We start from the raw sequence: 15,974 nt of genomic DNA on the forward strand, positions 1-15,974 counted from the left end.
TAACTACTGCAGCCCAACTGGAAACCATTTATTCACTATCTTACCCAGCAAGGGGACATAGCTGCTAATAAGACAGCTGCTGTGCAGCAACATCCTGAGCCTTAGTACATTTTAGTCTGCATGTGCAACCCTTTTCTAACTGCCTGGACTAACATTCCAGCTTGTGCATAAAAGGTATTAAAGCAATTATGCGACACACCAATTAAGATGCTGTGTCTTTGATAAACATGGTGCAATAATGTAGAAGATTGAACAGATTAGTTTTAGAAGACAGACAGCTAAGGTAAGGTTTAACAGAGCAAGGCTAGAATACAGCTCCTGTGAATGCTGGGTGAGCCAAGGAAGCAGAGCAGACATTTTCTAGATCAGTTTGTTTCAGATTCAACCACCTTGGCAGACAGAGCTCCGACCTGCAGATGAGCAGCAGTAAGAGCAAGTCTGCCCTTCTCTTGCTCTCCAGCTCTCCAGTTCACCACCCTAGAGGGAGGAAGTGTCTGCAAAGGTCAGTGAGGACAAGGACACAGTTCAAAAACAGGTGAACAGCCTCTACACCACACATCTTTGCACATGAAGACAACATTGAATACCCAGCAGAACAGAGTAAGCAGTAGAATATCAAAGGTCTTAACTACTCAGTGCCCTCTACTTTTTGTTGAGCCTGAGATAGGCAGCCAGAGTGACAGCAGAAAACTACACAGTGACAGAAGAAAACTATACAGAACAACTGCTTACCTGTGTAAGGCAGTGTCCTCAGTCCTACTGGAAGCAAGATAAGCCCCTTAACAAGCCTGCTGTTTCAGTTTTCTTGAGCTTCTGTCTAGTGTGATAAATTGGATAGGGGAGCAGTTTTTAAACTAAAGCTCTCAAGAGCTTTAAGCAAGCTTAAACAAACAAGGAGGACAGCCTTGCAGAGACCAGAAGTACTGCTGGCTGGACAATCACCAGCAAGGTGAAATCACTAGCAATTAAGAGAAATGTTTACTCACACTTTGAATTCAAACACCTTCTGTCAAAAGGAAGGAGGAGACCTTCTTAATTCATCCAAAGTCAACACATTTTGCTGTTTAACAGATCTTTAATATCAGTAATGTGGGAAATGACACCTCAGTGCACAACAGCACAGAGACTACAGTTTTGGAGGTTCTCCCATTTCAGACATAGAAAGGAAACATCAGGAAGAACATGCAATCAAACAATGATCAGCTCTAGATACATCATGATGTGGTCCAAAAAAAACACATTGAAACAATTAATCAAATTACTGCAAACATAGCTTCTCTGAGTAAGGTTAAGATATTGCATCTGTAGTGTTTCCATTGAGCTTTGCTTCAGCGAACCAGTGGAGCCTGCTTGAGTGAGATGAGGACTGAACGCATGCGGGACACATCTTTTGCCTGCTTACTAGACTTGGGATTAAAGTCACAGAGCTGAGCCACACGTTCCCACTCAGTGCCCGGAAAAACTTCTTCCGCATCATTCACAAAGGCTTCTTCAGCTGCCCTAAAAGCAATGCAATGCACCTTGTGTTAATGCCCAGCATATAAGGCACTCCTTCCCTCTTACAGGATGCAGTTTCTTTCAGCATGTTTCATAAGAAATGTGACCTGACAGCTGCTTGTGGACATTATGGCCACTCAAGCTCCCACTGCCCCAATCCTGAAGATGAAAGTAGATTGCAGTAGTATGCTATGCACAAGCAGTGCTGAGGATTGCAGAGGATTGTGTAAAATGTTGGAATACAGGTGTTTGGTTTTAAGAATAGTTATTGAGTCTTTGTCTAAGGAGTCACCACACAAGCTTCCAGGAAGTAAAGTACTTCTATGTAGGCATTTTATTTATGGAGAAATGCCCAGGTCTTAACTAGTTAAGCCTCTGCCACTTGATGGCTTATACTGGACATTTGCCAACTGGAAATGTACAACTGCCTGCAAGCATGTCTTAAACAGATTCCATCTGAGGATTTAAATCAGCCCCAAGGCCTACAGGCCATCATAAAACTATCTGCTGATGATTCCCAATGCTGTAGTGAAGCAGCATGAATCATACGGAATTTAAGTCATGAATCCCCTGCCTGTGAGTGCAATAGACTACAGCATATCTTGGCAGAGGAGATGACTTGTTTGAGGTCATCTCACAGAATAAACATTTTGCCCCTGTTCTCACCCTAAGGAGACTCTGTGGAGGCTTTGTACATTATGTACTGGATAGTGCCAGTTGCTTCCCAGCTGTATTGTTTTGGCTTTTCTATGCTGCCAATAGCATTGCTTCAATGCAGGGATAACACTCCAGCATCTAGTTTACATGAACTGTGGGGCACTGGTAGCTGCCTGAGTGCAGAAGCAATAAGCATCAGATCAAACCAAATCCATCTACTCCAACAAGCAGTACAGAGAAAGCAGTGAAAATGACTCTCCCATGAGGGTTCAGCACTGTTCACAGGGATGATCAGGTTACAGACACCACTGAAGACAAGGATCACTACAACACTGCTACTTTATGTGACATGACACTTTTAAGGGGCAGTGAAGATTTTTTTACTTAACTGTTCTAGGCTGTAGCAAGGATGATTTATGTTTGTGCTTAAAGGTGAAGAGAAGAAAAGAAACAAGGAGAGAAAGTTTAAGTCAGATATAGAAAATGAGAATGAGTTTAATGCAGATGATTAGCTGGCTGAACATGCACTAGTAGCTTAGCCTACATTCAAGAAACAGGCAGCCAGTTTTATTATGCAGCACTTACACTGCACATTTGCACTGGACATATGAAAATAAGGGTTTTATTGAAAAAATCTAACAAAACCAACTCCAGGAGACTTCAGAAAACACCACCTGTAAATCCATCATTTCACAAGTCTTGGTTTACATCCACCTACAGTTAGCTGGGATTTTCACACCAAACCTTCAATATTAATGCACTCAAAGCCACAACACGGCTCACCAGTACACCTTCTAAAGGTGTCACCTTAGAATCTGTGACATGTCCATCTTTCAATTCAAGTCTACAAATTAAGGGAAGAAATTAAAATACATGAACAAGCCAATGAACATTGCAATCCTTCTACCCCTCAGAAACTAGCATACTCACTGGGGCTTGAAAGTCATGGTTCTGTTTTCACTAACCTATTAGGCTGGCAAAGTATCTACACAGCTCCTAAATGTCTTCCCAGCAGCTTACGCTGATTTCCCAATACCACCTTCTTGTACTTTCCATCTGTTCTCTAACAGCCTCCTATTTCTATATGCACACACACTTTCTACCCTGATTTATATCCTTTCTACCTTCCTTGGCTTGTGAACCTTTATGGGCAAGCATTGCTTGAATATTTTTCTGAAATGCAGGCAAAGCAGGTGGTCACTGCCTGTTACTGAGTTAAACACTGCTTCTCTGTGAAGGACTAAATACAGCACCCATGTGAAACTGCAGGCACTAACCCACACCCCCAGCAAAGCACCTTGCTAAGCAATGTTCACTGGCCTAGAAACAACCATAAACCCTTAGGTCTAAAGATATGAAAGTCATTAGCAAAATTCCAGTGGTATGTACACTACCTCACTAAATCTGAAAGTGCTAGGCTTTGTGCCGTGCATACAAGAGAACTGCACTTAATACTGCAGACTGGAGTCAGTCCGAAAAGTAAATACTCAGAAGCCACCTTCAGACATTCAGCACTGTTTCTGATCTTGCTTATTATCATGTCGACTAGCAAGCAGAATTAGTAGTTAAGCAACATACACATAACCAATCACGTCAGCGAAGGGTTGTTTGTAGAAAGCTTCATCTGCCACCCTAGGTAGCAAGTAGTCCAACAGGCAGGCAAGCAGGCAGGAGAAAAGAGATAAGGATGAGAAGTACGGAACACAGCTGGAGGCAGTTTTAACAAGTACGTTAACCTTGCATCACCTAGACTTACTGTAACAGGAAAGCAGTTACCACATGGAATGTATCAATTAAGCCATTGGTCAGAGGGGCAACACAGACATTCTGCTATATCCTAGAAGTTTGAATCAGCTAGTTGAGAACTACAGCCCCAATGTTAGCATTAGACTACTCCCAGAAGATAGAAACTACCATCGGGCAAGAGATCTCACCAGGGTGATGAGAATGCCAAACACTTCTGTGCAACACTTGATTAATGAGCCCTGCTCCAGACTCCATATCCTGCACTCAAACACTGGCCATAATAAAGCTATGAGGGTATCGTGAGCTCTGGCCACCAACCTAGAGTAGTACTAATCCTGTTTCCCTTTCTTGGGCCAGCCAAAAGATAGTGAATGGAAGTGGCAAATTCATAATTCTGTAGGCAGTGTAGGCCTCCTTTCTTCCTTTAGAAAGAGATGTAGTCTACCTAGGACTTTCTTAATTAAGATAAACCTGATGGCCATTTTGATAAGAGAAGTGGTGTTTCAATTAAAAAAAAAAAAAAACCCAAAACAACAAAATGAACAAAACAGCAGTTCATCTTGAAGCCTGTGAGTTCCCAAAATATAAAGCAGTCTTTATGATTACCTGGACAGAATGAAGTAGAGATTTAAGAGGCATTAAGTCAGTTCTATCGCATTTACCTTCATGTAGCTTGAAGTCAAAATTCCACAGGGAACCTCTAAGAAAGTGTAAGAGCTTGCTAGTCCAGCAAGCAAGACATCAGTTGCTGCTGCAGGACCCATAACTAGACAATTCAAACCACCACAGACACAGTCAGCATTTAGTTTTTTACTAGTAGAACAGAGTCATGTTATTTCTGAACTGCTTCCAAAAAGAGCAGCAGAAGATTTTAAGATATTTAATGACATAACCTGTGGCAAAGATTAACTAGAATGCCACTTCCATATGTTCTAAAGAAAGCGCGTAAGAATGCTAGTCTCAGGGTAGGTAACTGTGGTCACTGAAGGCCTGTGCAGCTGGGATCATGCCAACAAGTGGGTAGAGTAAAAAATTTTCTGGCCATGTTCAAGCTTCATGTCCTAAGGAATCTTCAGTAATTCTTGATCATCATCTTAATGCTTCCTCTTGCTATTCTTGGACACTTAATTTAGATTATTTAAAAAAACTTTAAAAGGTAGGTAGTAGGAATGCTTACTTTAATGATCTGAAGGACTATTGCCTTAGGACATACAAGAAGTATTCTAATCTACCTCCCCAATTATCTTCATACCCAGTACTATAACTCTTCTGATGGCTGGAGAAACTTTACCTGTTACTGGCCTTTGTTTTCTCAAGTTTCTCATCTTGCCTTGCATACCACTCTTCCAACTCTTTTATTGCTTTCTCTTTCCATTCTGCTTCCTGCTTTCGTGAGTTTGCATCTGAAGATTTAAGAATTGCTTTATCAGTCACACTTGTATCCAAACGCATCTTGCAAACAATTCAACTGATGGCTCAGGGTGCACTCTAGTGCAGACAGTTGCTTCACCAACTCAGATAAGGTTTAGGAGATTTTCTGATTTAGGCTATGAGAACTCTAAATACTACAAATGTTCAAAGGATTAGCTAAACAGAATCCCTGTGCTGCGTAACTGGGGCAGTCCACTTCAGTTTAGGATAGGCATTTTGCAGAGTAGTTCAGATTCAGTAAGTCTGTTGGTCTGCAAACTCCTCAAACCAGAAACAGTCACCTTGCCGTGCCAGTGCTGGAACAAAGCTTAAGTAAAGCCTCTATGCTTAGACAAAGCAAAGACACCTGGCACTCTGCGTACTTTTACACACAGCCTACAGTTCAGGACAACCTCATCTGCTGTAACTAGCTCAAAAGAGGAGCAAAAGAGTCAGCTCTATCCAGAATCACATTTTACAGAAGGTTTTCTCCTACCAGTTTCAAGCAAAGGCTTGAAAAAAGGGAAGAGGGAAGCACACCAGTTTGTAGTCTCTTAGACGCTGTCCATGGGTAGGTACCACTGCATTTGATAGCTGTATTTAGTTTAGTTAATAATCCATTACTTTCTTAATTTAGTTATTAGATTTGACAACAGATGGCCTCAGCAATTACAAAATGAGTAATCTTTATCCTTTGAAATAAAGTACTAATGCCTGCAGTATTTATTATCATCTTTTTAACTTACAAAAGCTGTTCATTTTCTGTCAGCTTATCTGTAAGTAAAGGTTCAGAGGGCCACTTGGTTGCTGACACCCACACCAGTATTAAGTCTGTTTACTAGAACACTCATCCAGGCTTGCTCCTCGAACTCAGGAAGCATGTAAGGACTCCGAAGAGGCAGTGCCACAGTTCAGAATTCTACTGCTTAGGAATCATAGAATGGCCTGAGTTGGAAGAAGCCTTAAAGATCACCTAGTTCCACCTCCTCTGCCATAGGCAGGGACACCTTCCACTAGACCAGACCGCTCAAAGCCCCATTCAGCCTGGCATGGAGCATCCACAAGTTCCCTGGGCAACCTGTGCAGTGCCTCACCACCCTCACCATAAAGAATCTTTTCCTAATGGCTAATCCAAATCTACCCTCCTTCTGTTTAAAGCCATTACCCCTTATAAACTACACATCCTTGTAAAAATTCCCTTTCCAGTTCTCCTGTAGGTCCCCTTTAGTTACTGAAAGGCTGCTCTAAGGTCTCCCCAGAGCCTTCTCTTCTCCAGGTGGAACAACCCCAACTCTCTCAGTCTGAGAGACGCTGATACTAAGTTACTCAACAAATACCATGCTTACCAAGTTGCTCCAGGCGCTCCTTTTGCTCCTCTCTCCACTTACGAATACTTTCTGGTTCTGATTGCAGTCGATCTACTTGGGAAATGGCAGCATAGCAGTCTGTGGGACCATTACTCTCCTTAGAGAAAAGGAATAGTACAGTCATTTGTGCATAACAAGTATTTCAGATAACTGCCTGCCAGCTACATAAAATTAGGCTCCATTTGAACTGAGCCAGTAACACTTTCATCTGATGTTATAACACACTTGCACCATTAACAAGAAAAACATCTTGCCACAAATTACAGCAGGATTGAAGGAAATTAACACTAGACTGCTTCCAGAAATCAGGAATCAAACAAAAATTCAAGACAACTGGAAAGACAAGTGCCACAAACACTAAGTGCCAGAGCACTAAGCCTGAAGAATGAAGAAGAAAATGCCTAGCACCTCACTACACAGCTGTAGGCCAGATATTCTCTGAATTCATCTCACCTTAAATATTTGCTGTGAAAGTAATCTTCTTTATGGTTTTGTGCACAGGAGTTTGAAACATTCTTTGCAACTTAATTGTCTACTTCAAGAGACATTTGCATACCACATTACAAAATTTGGATTGCTGTATGCAGCTTATAACACAAGAGGCATTTCAATATTTAATCATCAAAACAGTGAGAGTATTAGCATCCTTTTCACAATATAACATCTCAAAGACTTGAAATTAATAGGGCTAGCATTAACACACCAGATTTACAAAGCTAATTAATATTGTGCTATTTGCTACAGAAGATACTCCAAGTTTAACAACTTTTATTGCTACATCCTACCCCCAACAGAGTTAAGAAATACCAGTCCTGAGAGTACCAGATCGATTGCAGCTGACAATAGATTTGGCTGTGCCTTGCTCCTCTTTGGACCTCCTGTAGCCCTCAATGAAGGAATAATGCAAAGAGAAGAAGCTAGGCTGGTGCAACACCACCAGGCTTCACATTTCATCCAAAGCAAAATAAACTGGCCAGCTGCAGGGCCAACTAGTTACAGGTGGCTATAACAAAAGTTATGTATAGCCCATTCAGTCTCTTCTTTCTCGTTAAGAGGAAGCTCTATCAGCCAAAGCAACAGGTCTCTTAGAAATCCAAACACAAAATCAAGGCATCTAAAGGGAGCAATCTACCTTCTGTTGTACAAGGAAGCACAAAGGGCCTGTAAAATACAAGGTTGTCTCATCAATCTCACAGTACTGTTGAGGATGTAAGAATGTCAGCAGCAGTGAAAGCTGTTTGTGTCTCCACAAAGCTCAGCATTCACTTAAAACTCTAAGGAGAAGTAAATCACTCATATGTTGCTTCCTTCCCAAGCATTCACTTAATCAGGGCTAACGAGCCAACTGTGACACCAGGCAATGACGATGCCTTGGACATGGTGTGAAATTCAGTTACAACACAGTGATTGCCTTAGCATGCCTGATTCCTCCCTGACATCAATAAAGAAGGTATCTTCCTCTTTTGTCATTTCCCTGGCTGTCTAACATGTTTTCATACTGCAACTGAGCTTTTTAGCCATCAGCTTAATTTCATGCAACTTCATGGCACTAAGAAATGTTTAAAGTTTTCAGTCCATTCCTTCTAAGACCATCTTGATAAGACAACCAGGATGCATGAATTATCTTTAAAGAGCAAGCAAATCTGAAAACTCTGCTTTAAACTAAGTAATCAGAGCACACTTTCAGCTTAACAGCCAGTGGCAAGTCAATGCAAAGTCATATCACAGAGCCTGTCAGTCTGCTTTACAGTGCTTATGTACTGCTAAGCCACATTTCAAAATGAACTGCTGTTTTAAGTTGCCTCTAAGTTCAGAAGAGGGGCATAACTAAGAACATTGACAACTTCATGAGATGAGCTACCAGAATAGAAGCTCCTTCTCATATATGAGACAAAATTAATTTAAAGACAAGAAATAGGAAGTATTAGTCTATATTAAGTTAAAGTTCTTGGAGTAGAACAGCACATTCTAAGTACAGAATACTTCTATCTTACCTGATAGACATCCCCGTTAACCACTCCATCAACAGCATCTGTAAAGAGGTGACTTGTTTAGTCATTTGAGAAAGGATAGAACAGCCAGATTTACTGATTTCTGTAACTTGTATGGAAAGCTTTACTCGAGCATGTAATGTGGGAGTTGTGAAAGTGAGTGGTCCTTGATACCCTGCAGGGACACTTCTTCTCCCTGCACTTTTCTGGACAGGCATGAAAAACCAAGTGAGCCATCATTCTGCAGAACCAGAAATACAAGGTCATTTCTTCGTCATGAGATCCTGCTTCTAACAACATAAACAGCAGAGCTGATACTGCTGAGAAACTGCTACAGACTGCATTCTAAACCTACTCCCACTTTGTCCTCTCTCTCTTAGAAGCTGAATACTATACAACTGTTCTGAAGTTAAGAAGGATGACTGCCACTTTTTTAGTGCCTACCTGGAAGATTGACAATCCTGCAGCCAACACTTAGTAATTCTTATCCTAGTGTGGTTACCTCCTAATCAGCTATAAAGATATAGCTAACATTCCTAGCAAAGTCACCTTTCTGCTACCATCCGTGATGACATGCTTGATAGCTTCCTACTTCAGTTGCAGCATTATTATTTCTGAAGTGACAGTGGCAATAGAGCCACAGGAACAGGATCAGCTACAAATCTTTGCCACAGAACCCTAAAATTTCATCTTTTTAAAACACAGCCATAGGGAACACATGCCAGTTGTGAGGCAAACTTTTAAGTTTTTGAAACTATTTAAATCTCTGGACTATGCAAAATACACCAAGATTTTCAAGAACTGCAAAATCTCAGCAGGGCATCTCTCGGGAGCAGCACCACATAACATCTGTCTGCATTATATAGCAAGTAGTCATGTTACTACCTTTCTCTCACCCTTAATGCCACCGCAGACAAATTGATCACACAGAAGTGTTTCCACCATGTTAATACACCACTCAGTGAAAGGAGTGACTGTACCAAACAGTAAGAAGAAAAATCAAGTTATTTTGCACCACCTTGTTAAAAAAAGATAGCTGATTAACCTAAAACTAAGCGAGTTATGCTGTTGTATCCTCTTATTTGTGGCTAGGTATGCACCAGTTTCATACTACTAGTGAATGGCACACAGGAAGTTCTTCATACTCCTTTATCAGGGAACTAGGCAAGTGTTTTAAGTCTTTATCTCTGAGCCCTGAAGAGCAATCATTAACTGTGTTAGGGAGAGGACTGTACATTCATCAGTTCGTGAATAGCAGTTAAGTTGGAGGATACTAGTCCCCAAGAACATAGTTACTAACTTTAGTAGGACAAGACAAATTAAGAAAAAATAGTTTTTCAGTTATGAGAAACCGATATTTTATAACTAGACTCCTACAACTGAGAAATGGTTGCTACTTTGTCTGATTGCTACTCCTCCGAAAGGTATAGGAGGCCTTTACAAAGACTAAAGTCAGCTGGGTGAGAAGGCTTATAAATCTTGAGGATGCTTCCAAGAACAACGATAATATGGTTAAGTTTTCTTGTCACACCCAAAAACATTCATTATGGTCTTCACTACTCAGGCTGGTAGTCTGCTCAGGTAAATGGAAAAACATCATTGCTTAAGGCTGTGCCTGAGATGAAACACATTGGTTTGTCTAAGGGCCATTTTTGCTCTGCACAGAAACAGCCACTAACAGACACTGAACTAAGTGTTTCCAGAGGGCACCCAGGTCAGAAGCATTAGCAGCATTAGAACAAATTTCCCATCTGTTCTGAGCTCCCTAGAACTTGCAATTAAGCTGCAGTGTCAGCATGCTGACTGAGCATATCACAAGCAGAAGAGGAAATAGAACTGTACCAGCGTGCTGTAATATGCCAATACAAGTGTGCTAACTGGAACAAGATCAATAGTCAAGCATTCCTTCACTTCATCTCTCCAGTCTCCATGCTTGTATGAAGTCTACAAAAACTATGTGTTTGCCAGCCTTCATATCAGTAATCAATGCTAGTTGTGTATCAGATTTTTCTGTTCACAGAAACATACAATTTCATAACCAGCTTCCCACTGAAAAAGCCTAAATAATGGTACTGCCATCATAACATTTTCGCCAGTCATGAACAATGAGATGCCTCTACTGGCTTCAGAGTCTGTCCAATTCTATCACAGTATCATATCTCCTGAAGTTGACATCCACATATTTAGAACTATCTCGGTTTGTAATGATCAATATTCCTTCTTGTTTGCTTTTGAACTTAAGAGAAACTCTTCTTTTTAAGGGCACTGTTGCAATGAACACGCCCAAACATCTACAGTTCTGCAACACATGCTGACAATATGGTAATAATGAACTTTCATACAGCAACACAGATACTTTTTAGAGTCTGGTAGAGTCTGGAGAGGATAAGTCATATCAGCTGCCTTGCATTCACAGGAGATACAACACCCAAGCTCGCCAGAAATAGAAAGCTAGCATCAGTGCCCTCCACATTTACTACAGCTTACAAAAGAAAAGGCTGGGTAGTTTGAAGATAAATACAAAAACCATTTTGTCACTTCAGTCCTAGAAGTCAATATATGGCCTCAGAGGTTTACCACAATGATGATCAACTACTCTGAAGGCTACTACTGGCATAATTACCACTCAGTACCTCTTGGCCTAAAAGGAAGTTTGCTTAGCCTTGTTCACCAGCGTCTGTAAAGTCTTATTCTCAATGCAAAAGAGGACTGTTACCAGAAAAGTCAGAGGCAGAGCTTTGCAGTACATTGAAACATTTTTCTTAAAACAGTTTTAAAATGTAAGTATTTTTTATGAGTTACCTTCAGCATCTCTTTTACACAATAAGTACTCTATTTCTACGTACTGCTACTTTTGGTGAGCTAGCAGCTCAAGTTAAAGCAACAGAAGAACATAAAGTTTAATATATTCTGACATAAGGTTAAGTAACTTCACCACTCAAGGCCTAGTTTCCCATCCTTTTTCTTTTAGGCACAGTCATGCTTTCCTCTTACCTACCTCTCACCCATAAGATGATAAGAAAGAAGAATCTTTTACAAAGCTTTTGTTTACATAGTTGTGCAAGAACCTGGGGAAGAAGTAACTTTTCTAGCCATAACTCATTCTCATGCCCGTGTGCAAAATAAAGGCAAGCAACTCAAGAAGAGTGCTTCTTTCCTGTGTTTTAGTTCTAATCTGCTATCTTATCAAAACTCATTAGTTCCCTCATTTTCAATATAGTCAATAGGCTAGAACTAAAACACACCTGTAGTAATGCTGTCCTATAACAGCTTCTGTAATTTTCCAATTTAACACCTTCTGTAATTTCCACCTTCTGTAAATTTCCAACAGTATTCTCTTGAAAACAAAAAAAAAAAAAAAAAGATTTTTCTGTCCTGACTTCATAATAATGCAGCATCAATAATACAAGCTAAACAGATACCATCCCTTTATCATACCTTCCTCAGTGCTGTTTTATGGGGCTCTGAAGCCTCAGATGCAGATTGCATAGCAAAGCCCAGATCAATGGCTGTTCAAACAATTAAGAAAAAAATCAACAGTCACAGACAAGAACTCTTTGTCTGTGGTGGTAACTACAAATTTCTAAACAACTTTCAAGCAAACTGATATTCAGTTCCTGAAAGGCTATTAAATGAAACACCTAGACAAACCACCAGACACAATTAATTTTCTTAATTGCTAGAGGCTCATGAACATCTTTGGAAGATAGAGAAACATAATTCAGTCAAGTTCATATAAAACTTACAGAGCTTGAAAATGGGAAGGTAATGTTTGAGATTAGTCAGCCTACATTAAACCTGTGTGTATTTGCTTGATTGTTGACATATATAACTGCTTGTCTTTGAATGAAATTCACCCTAAGAAGCTACTTGACAAACTGCCACAAGGATTTTGTATTGCCCTACAGTATCTGGAAGCCACACATCTACACTTGAATTCTCTCTCTCTCTCCTGCTCAGAGAACATAGTAAGTGAACTGATACAACCTCAAGACATACTATTGTCAGAACTGGACTCCAAATATATGGACATTGGTTCATCACTGAAAAAGAAATCTCGTAAGACTTCATGTTCCTAATTCCTAGGCAACAGCTTTGCATTACTTGATTTATACAGTACTCCCTGCTTTCTGAAGCAGGGATTATGCTTCCTCTTCCAAGGAAAGTAAGATCAGGTTTATGCATGCCCAGGCAGCTTGAATGCCATAGCTATTTACATAATGAATGTCCTACTGGATCAGGCCAGTATTCCAGCCCTGACCATGGCAACATGAAGCAATGCTGTGTGAGACTCATGAGCTTGGCAACATTCTGCCATTCCCCCCATACTCACTCAGTATACACCATTACAACAATTAACAGAATTCCCAATATTGATATTAACAACTCGTGAAGCTCACTTCTGTCCATGTATTTGTCTAATAATTTATCAAGAGACTGAAATTTAAAAACTGTTTGTTGATGAGACACTATGATTCTTAAAGTGTACTTCAAGAAGCTGATGATTGCTTGTCACTATATCTGAAGTCAAGATCTTCAAACTTCAGTTGAGAGCTGCCCAAGTTATTACTTTTGGGCCATTTTACAAAGAACTTATCCAATAGACCTGTAAATAAGGAGTTCAAAAAAGGTTGCGGTTAAAAAAAGTAAATCCACAAATCCCTGGTCACGATGCTTAAGGATTTATATAAGAACTTGCATTGATTCAAGAATAAATTTGCATTCACCTATTCAATTAGAGAAGATTTTAAAAAGCTAATATGCCAAAGACTACAACTGTCTGATATTTAAGGTGCAGATCAGATGATAAATGTCTAACACAAATGGCAACAGAAATCATTAGATCATTTTTCACCATGCCTGAACCAGTACATTTTGCATGGCTGAAGTCTGTGCTTTGTAACATGGAGGGAGAGAGTACAGGCTCTGACAGTCAACAGATACCAGTGTTCTTTTAAAAAACAGGACCACCAAAAGTCCACAAGCATCATCTCCCATGCCTATTTAACAGGTCAGAGCATAAATGCAATCCCAGGGCATAAAAGAAAGCAAGATGACATACAGTTCCTGCCTAGACTTCCCAGATCCTTGGATCATATGATCATATTTATTATTTTATGAACCTCTTTCTAAAATTCTCCAATAACACCTTTGCATTTCATGACGAGTCACATTACTTGAGAGAAAACTCTTGAAAGGCAGTTTAAGAACTACTTTTAAATGTCAAACCTATCTGGAAGTTCTTAACAAACTGACTTTTTGACAAACACTTTGCAACAGTCCTCACTGCATGTATGTAGAGAATGTACTCTTCTAGTTGTTCAAGTATCTTCTAAGAAAGGCAAATAATAGACTTTTTTTCAACTAAATTAGTTTTTCAACAGCTACTTTAATGTTCCAGAGTCTGTTTTGAACATAAAGCCTATGGAAGGCATAATGTTTGTCTAAGACTTCTGAAAGTAAGAAGGGAAGTGTCCATTGTGTCTGTTTCTGCACAATACATAGAATACAGAAGTCAAATTATGTATGATACCAAAACAGGATGGTGTTCTGATAACAGCTGTCTTCAAGTTCTTGTGCTGGAGCAAGATAGTCCCCAGTAAACACCTTTTTTTTCAGGAGTATGTAATCCATATGTTTTGGACCTTATGAGTGAGCTGACGTTAAGAGCAATGCTACCACTAAATAAGCACTGGAAGGTCTCCATTACCCAATTTATCTAGATGAGCTTTATTCCCAGAGATACTACAAACCTGTCTCCTCATACCAGTTGAGATATGCCAGTAATTTCTGATACCAGGCTGCAAAATAAAGACTTAATTCTAAAGATGTTACGACAGTGAACTGGGGAGCAGTTATTCAATTCACTCTGAAGAAGAGTGGCATTCTGCTGCAGTGACAAAGGGATGTCACATGAGAGCAAATAGGTTCCTGTGGCCCTGGTGACAAGTAGAAGCGAAGTCTTCCGAGAGTGCTGCAACATGAACTCCCTTCCACTCAGACTTCAGTTAAAACCTTTCATAATGGGAAGTGTTTACTTTGGGCAGCTTTAGCTACCATCAGACTAACTGAAAACACACTAACTATAGGTCCCAACACACACAGTTTCCACCCTCCTCCAAACGCGGGTTCTGCAGTGTCGGGTTTGCTACGTTCAGTACAAAGGTTACCAAGGAACAAAGGCTAAAAGTTTAGTAAAATTAAACATTAGCTTAACTGCTTTCATGGTTTAAGACTGAGATCACCCCCTCTGGAGACAGAAACTCAAGTGGTGGACTTATCCAGCTTTCAGAAGCCCTTCCTCCAGGCAGGCTCCTGGATTAGACGAGATCAGCACCGTCCGCATTAGGACATGGGCACTCCTTAGGCATCTTCAGGGGATACAAACTACAACCTAGGGAGCAGGGAGGTAGCTCACCTTACGGCACAGCGCACCCAGGACGGCTCCGACCCATGCCAGGGACCACCCCTGGGCAGCGGAGCCCCGCTCGGGCAGAGCGCCGGGGCGAGGGTCCCGCCGGTCGCGCCCCCGCCCGGCTGCGGCGCCCCCGAGGGACAAGGGAAGCCGGGACTCCTCGCCCCCCAGCCCCACCCGGCCCCCAGCAGGGCGTACCCGCGACGAGGCCCTCGGGACCCTGCAGCGCCTCGGGCACCTCGCCGTTTTCCAGGATGCCGTAGCCCTCATCGTTCTCGATGCCCGCGATCTCGTTCTCCTGCTGCGCCAGGAAAGCGGCGGCGGGATCCTCCTCTCCGCCGTCGGGCGCCCCGTTCCCGGCGGGCGGCTGCTGTGGCTGCTGGGCACCGAAGAGCTCCATGTCGGCCATGGGAAAGGCGGGCGGGCAGCTGCGGCTCCGCACCGCGCCTACGCCGGGCAGCAGCGCGGAAGGGGCGGGGGCGCCCCTCCTGCGCCAATGAGCGAGGAGCACCGCGGTTCTGGCCAATCAACGAGCGACGCTGGCGGAGCCTGCGGTATGCGAACCAATCAGCGCCCAGAGACAGGCGGGAGGGCGGGGTGGGGCAGGGCGTGGCCCCGGTGCCCGGAGGTGCGGGCGGCACCGACGGGATCCGATCCCTCGGGATCCGCTCCTTCGGCCGGCGGCGGGAGTGGGGTTGTTTCTGCCAGCCTGCCAAAGCACAGGCGCTCCGCTGGGACAAGACACGGGTCCGTCGGCAACCTGGAGACAAATTCGAACCCGCAAAATATGTCAGTAAAAACATCGGTTCTGTCAAACATCTTTCTCTAGTGATTTTGAGTGTTTTCTGTCTGACACTGGGAAGCTTAAGTCAGAGAAACACGGGAAGTGTC

General features: G+C 41.9%; 1 protein-coding gene across 3 annotated transcripts; it reads right to left on the reverse strand.

The window, feature by feature from the left end:
• Nucleotides 1-1,055: 1,055 nt before the first annotated feature.
• On the reverse strand, nt 1,056-15,551 carry CLTA (clathrin light chain A). Of its 3 annotated transcripts, XM_042023516.1 has the most exons (7): nt 15,282-15,550; nt 8,672-8,709; nt 6,657-6,774; nt 5,192-5,303; nt 3,733-3,786; nt 2,544-2,579; nt 1,056-1,500 (listed from the first exon to the last, which is right to left on the reverse strand). In XM_042023516.1, the coding sequence occupies exons 1-7, from the start codon at nt 15,490-15,492 to the stop codon at nt 1,329-1,331; spliced, it is 741 nt and encodes a 246-aa protein (XP_041879450.1). In that variant the 5' UTR covers nt 15,493-15,550; the 3' UTR covers nt 1,056-1,328. The 3 variants fall into 3 exon arrangements, with proteins under 3 accessions (XP_041879450.1, XP_041879451.1, XP_041879453.1); XM_042023517.1 differs by lacking the exon at nt 2,544-2,579 and having other exon boundaries at nt 15,282-15,551; XM_042023519.1 differs by lacking the exons at nt 2,544-2,579; nt 3,733-3,786 and having other exon boundaries at nt 15,282-15,548.
• Nucleotides 15,552-15,974: the final 423 nt, after the last annotated feature.

The sequence above is a fragment of the Corvus kubaryi genome, unplaced genomic scaffold, assembly GCF_017639235.1.
Source record: "Corvus kubaryi isolate FWS band 111438036 unplaced genomic scaffold, C.kubaryi_AGA036_p1.0 37249, whole genome shotgun sequence".
Classification (NCBI taxonomy): domain Eukaryota; kingdom Metazoa; phylum Chordata; class Aves; order Passeriformes; family Corvidae; genus Corvus; species Corvus kubaryi.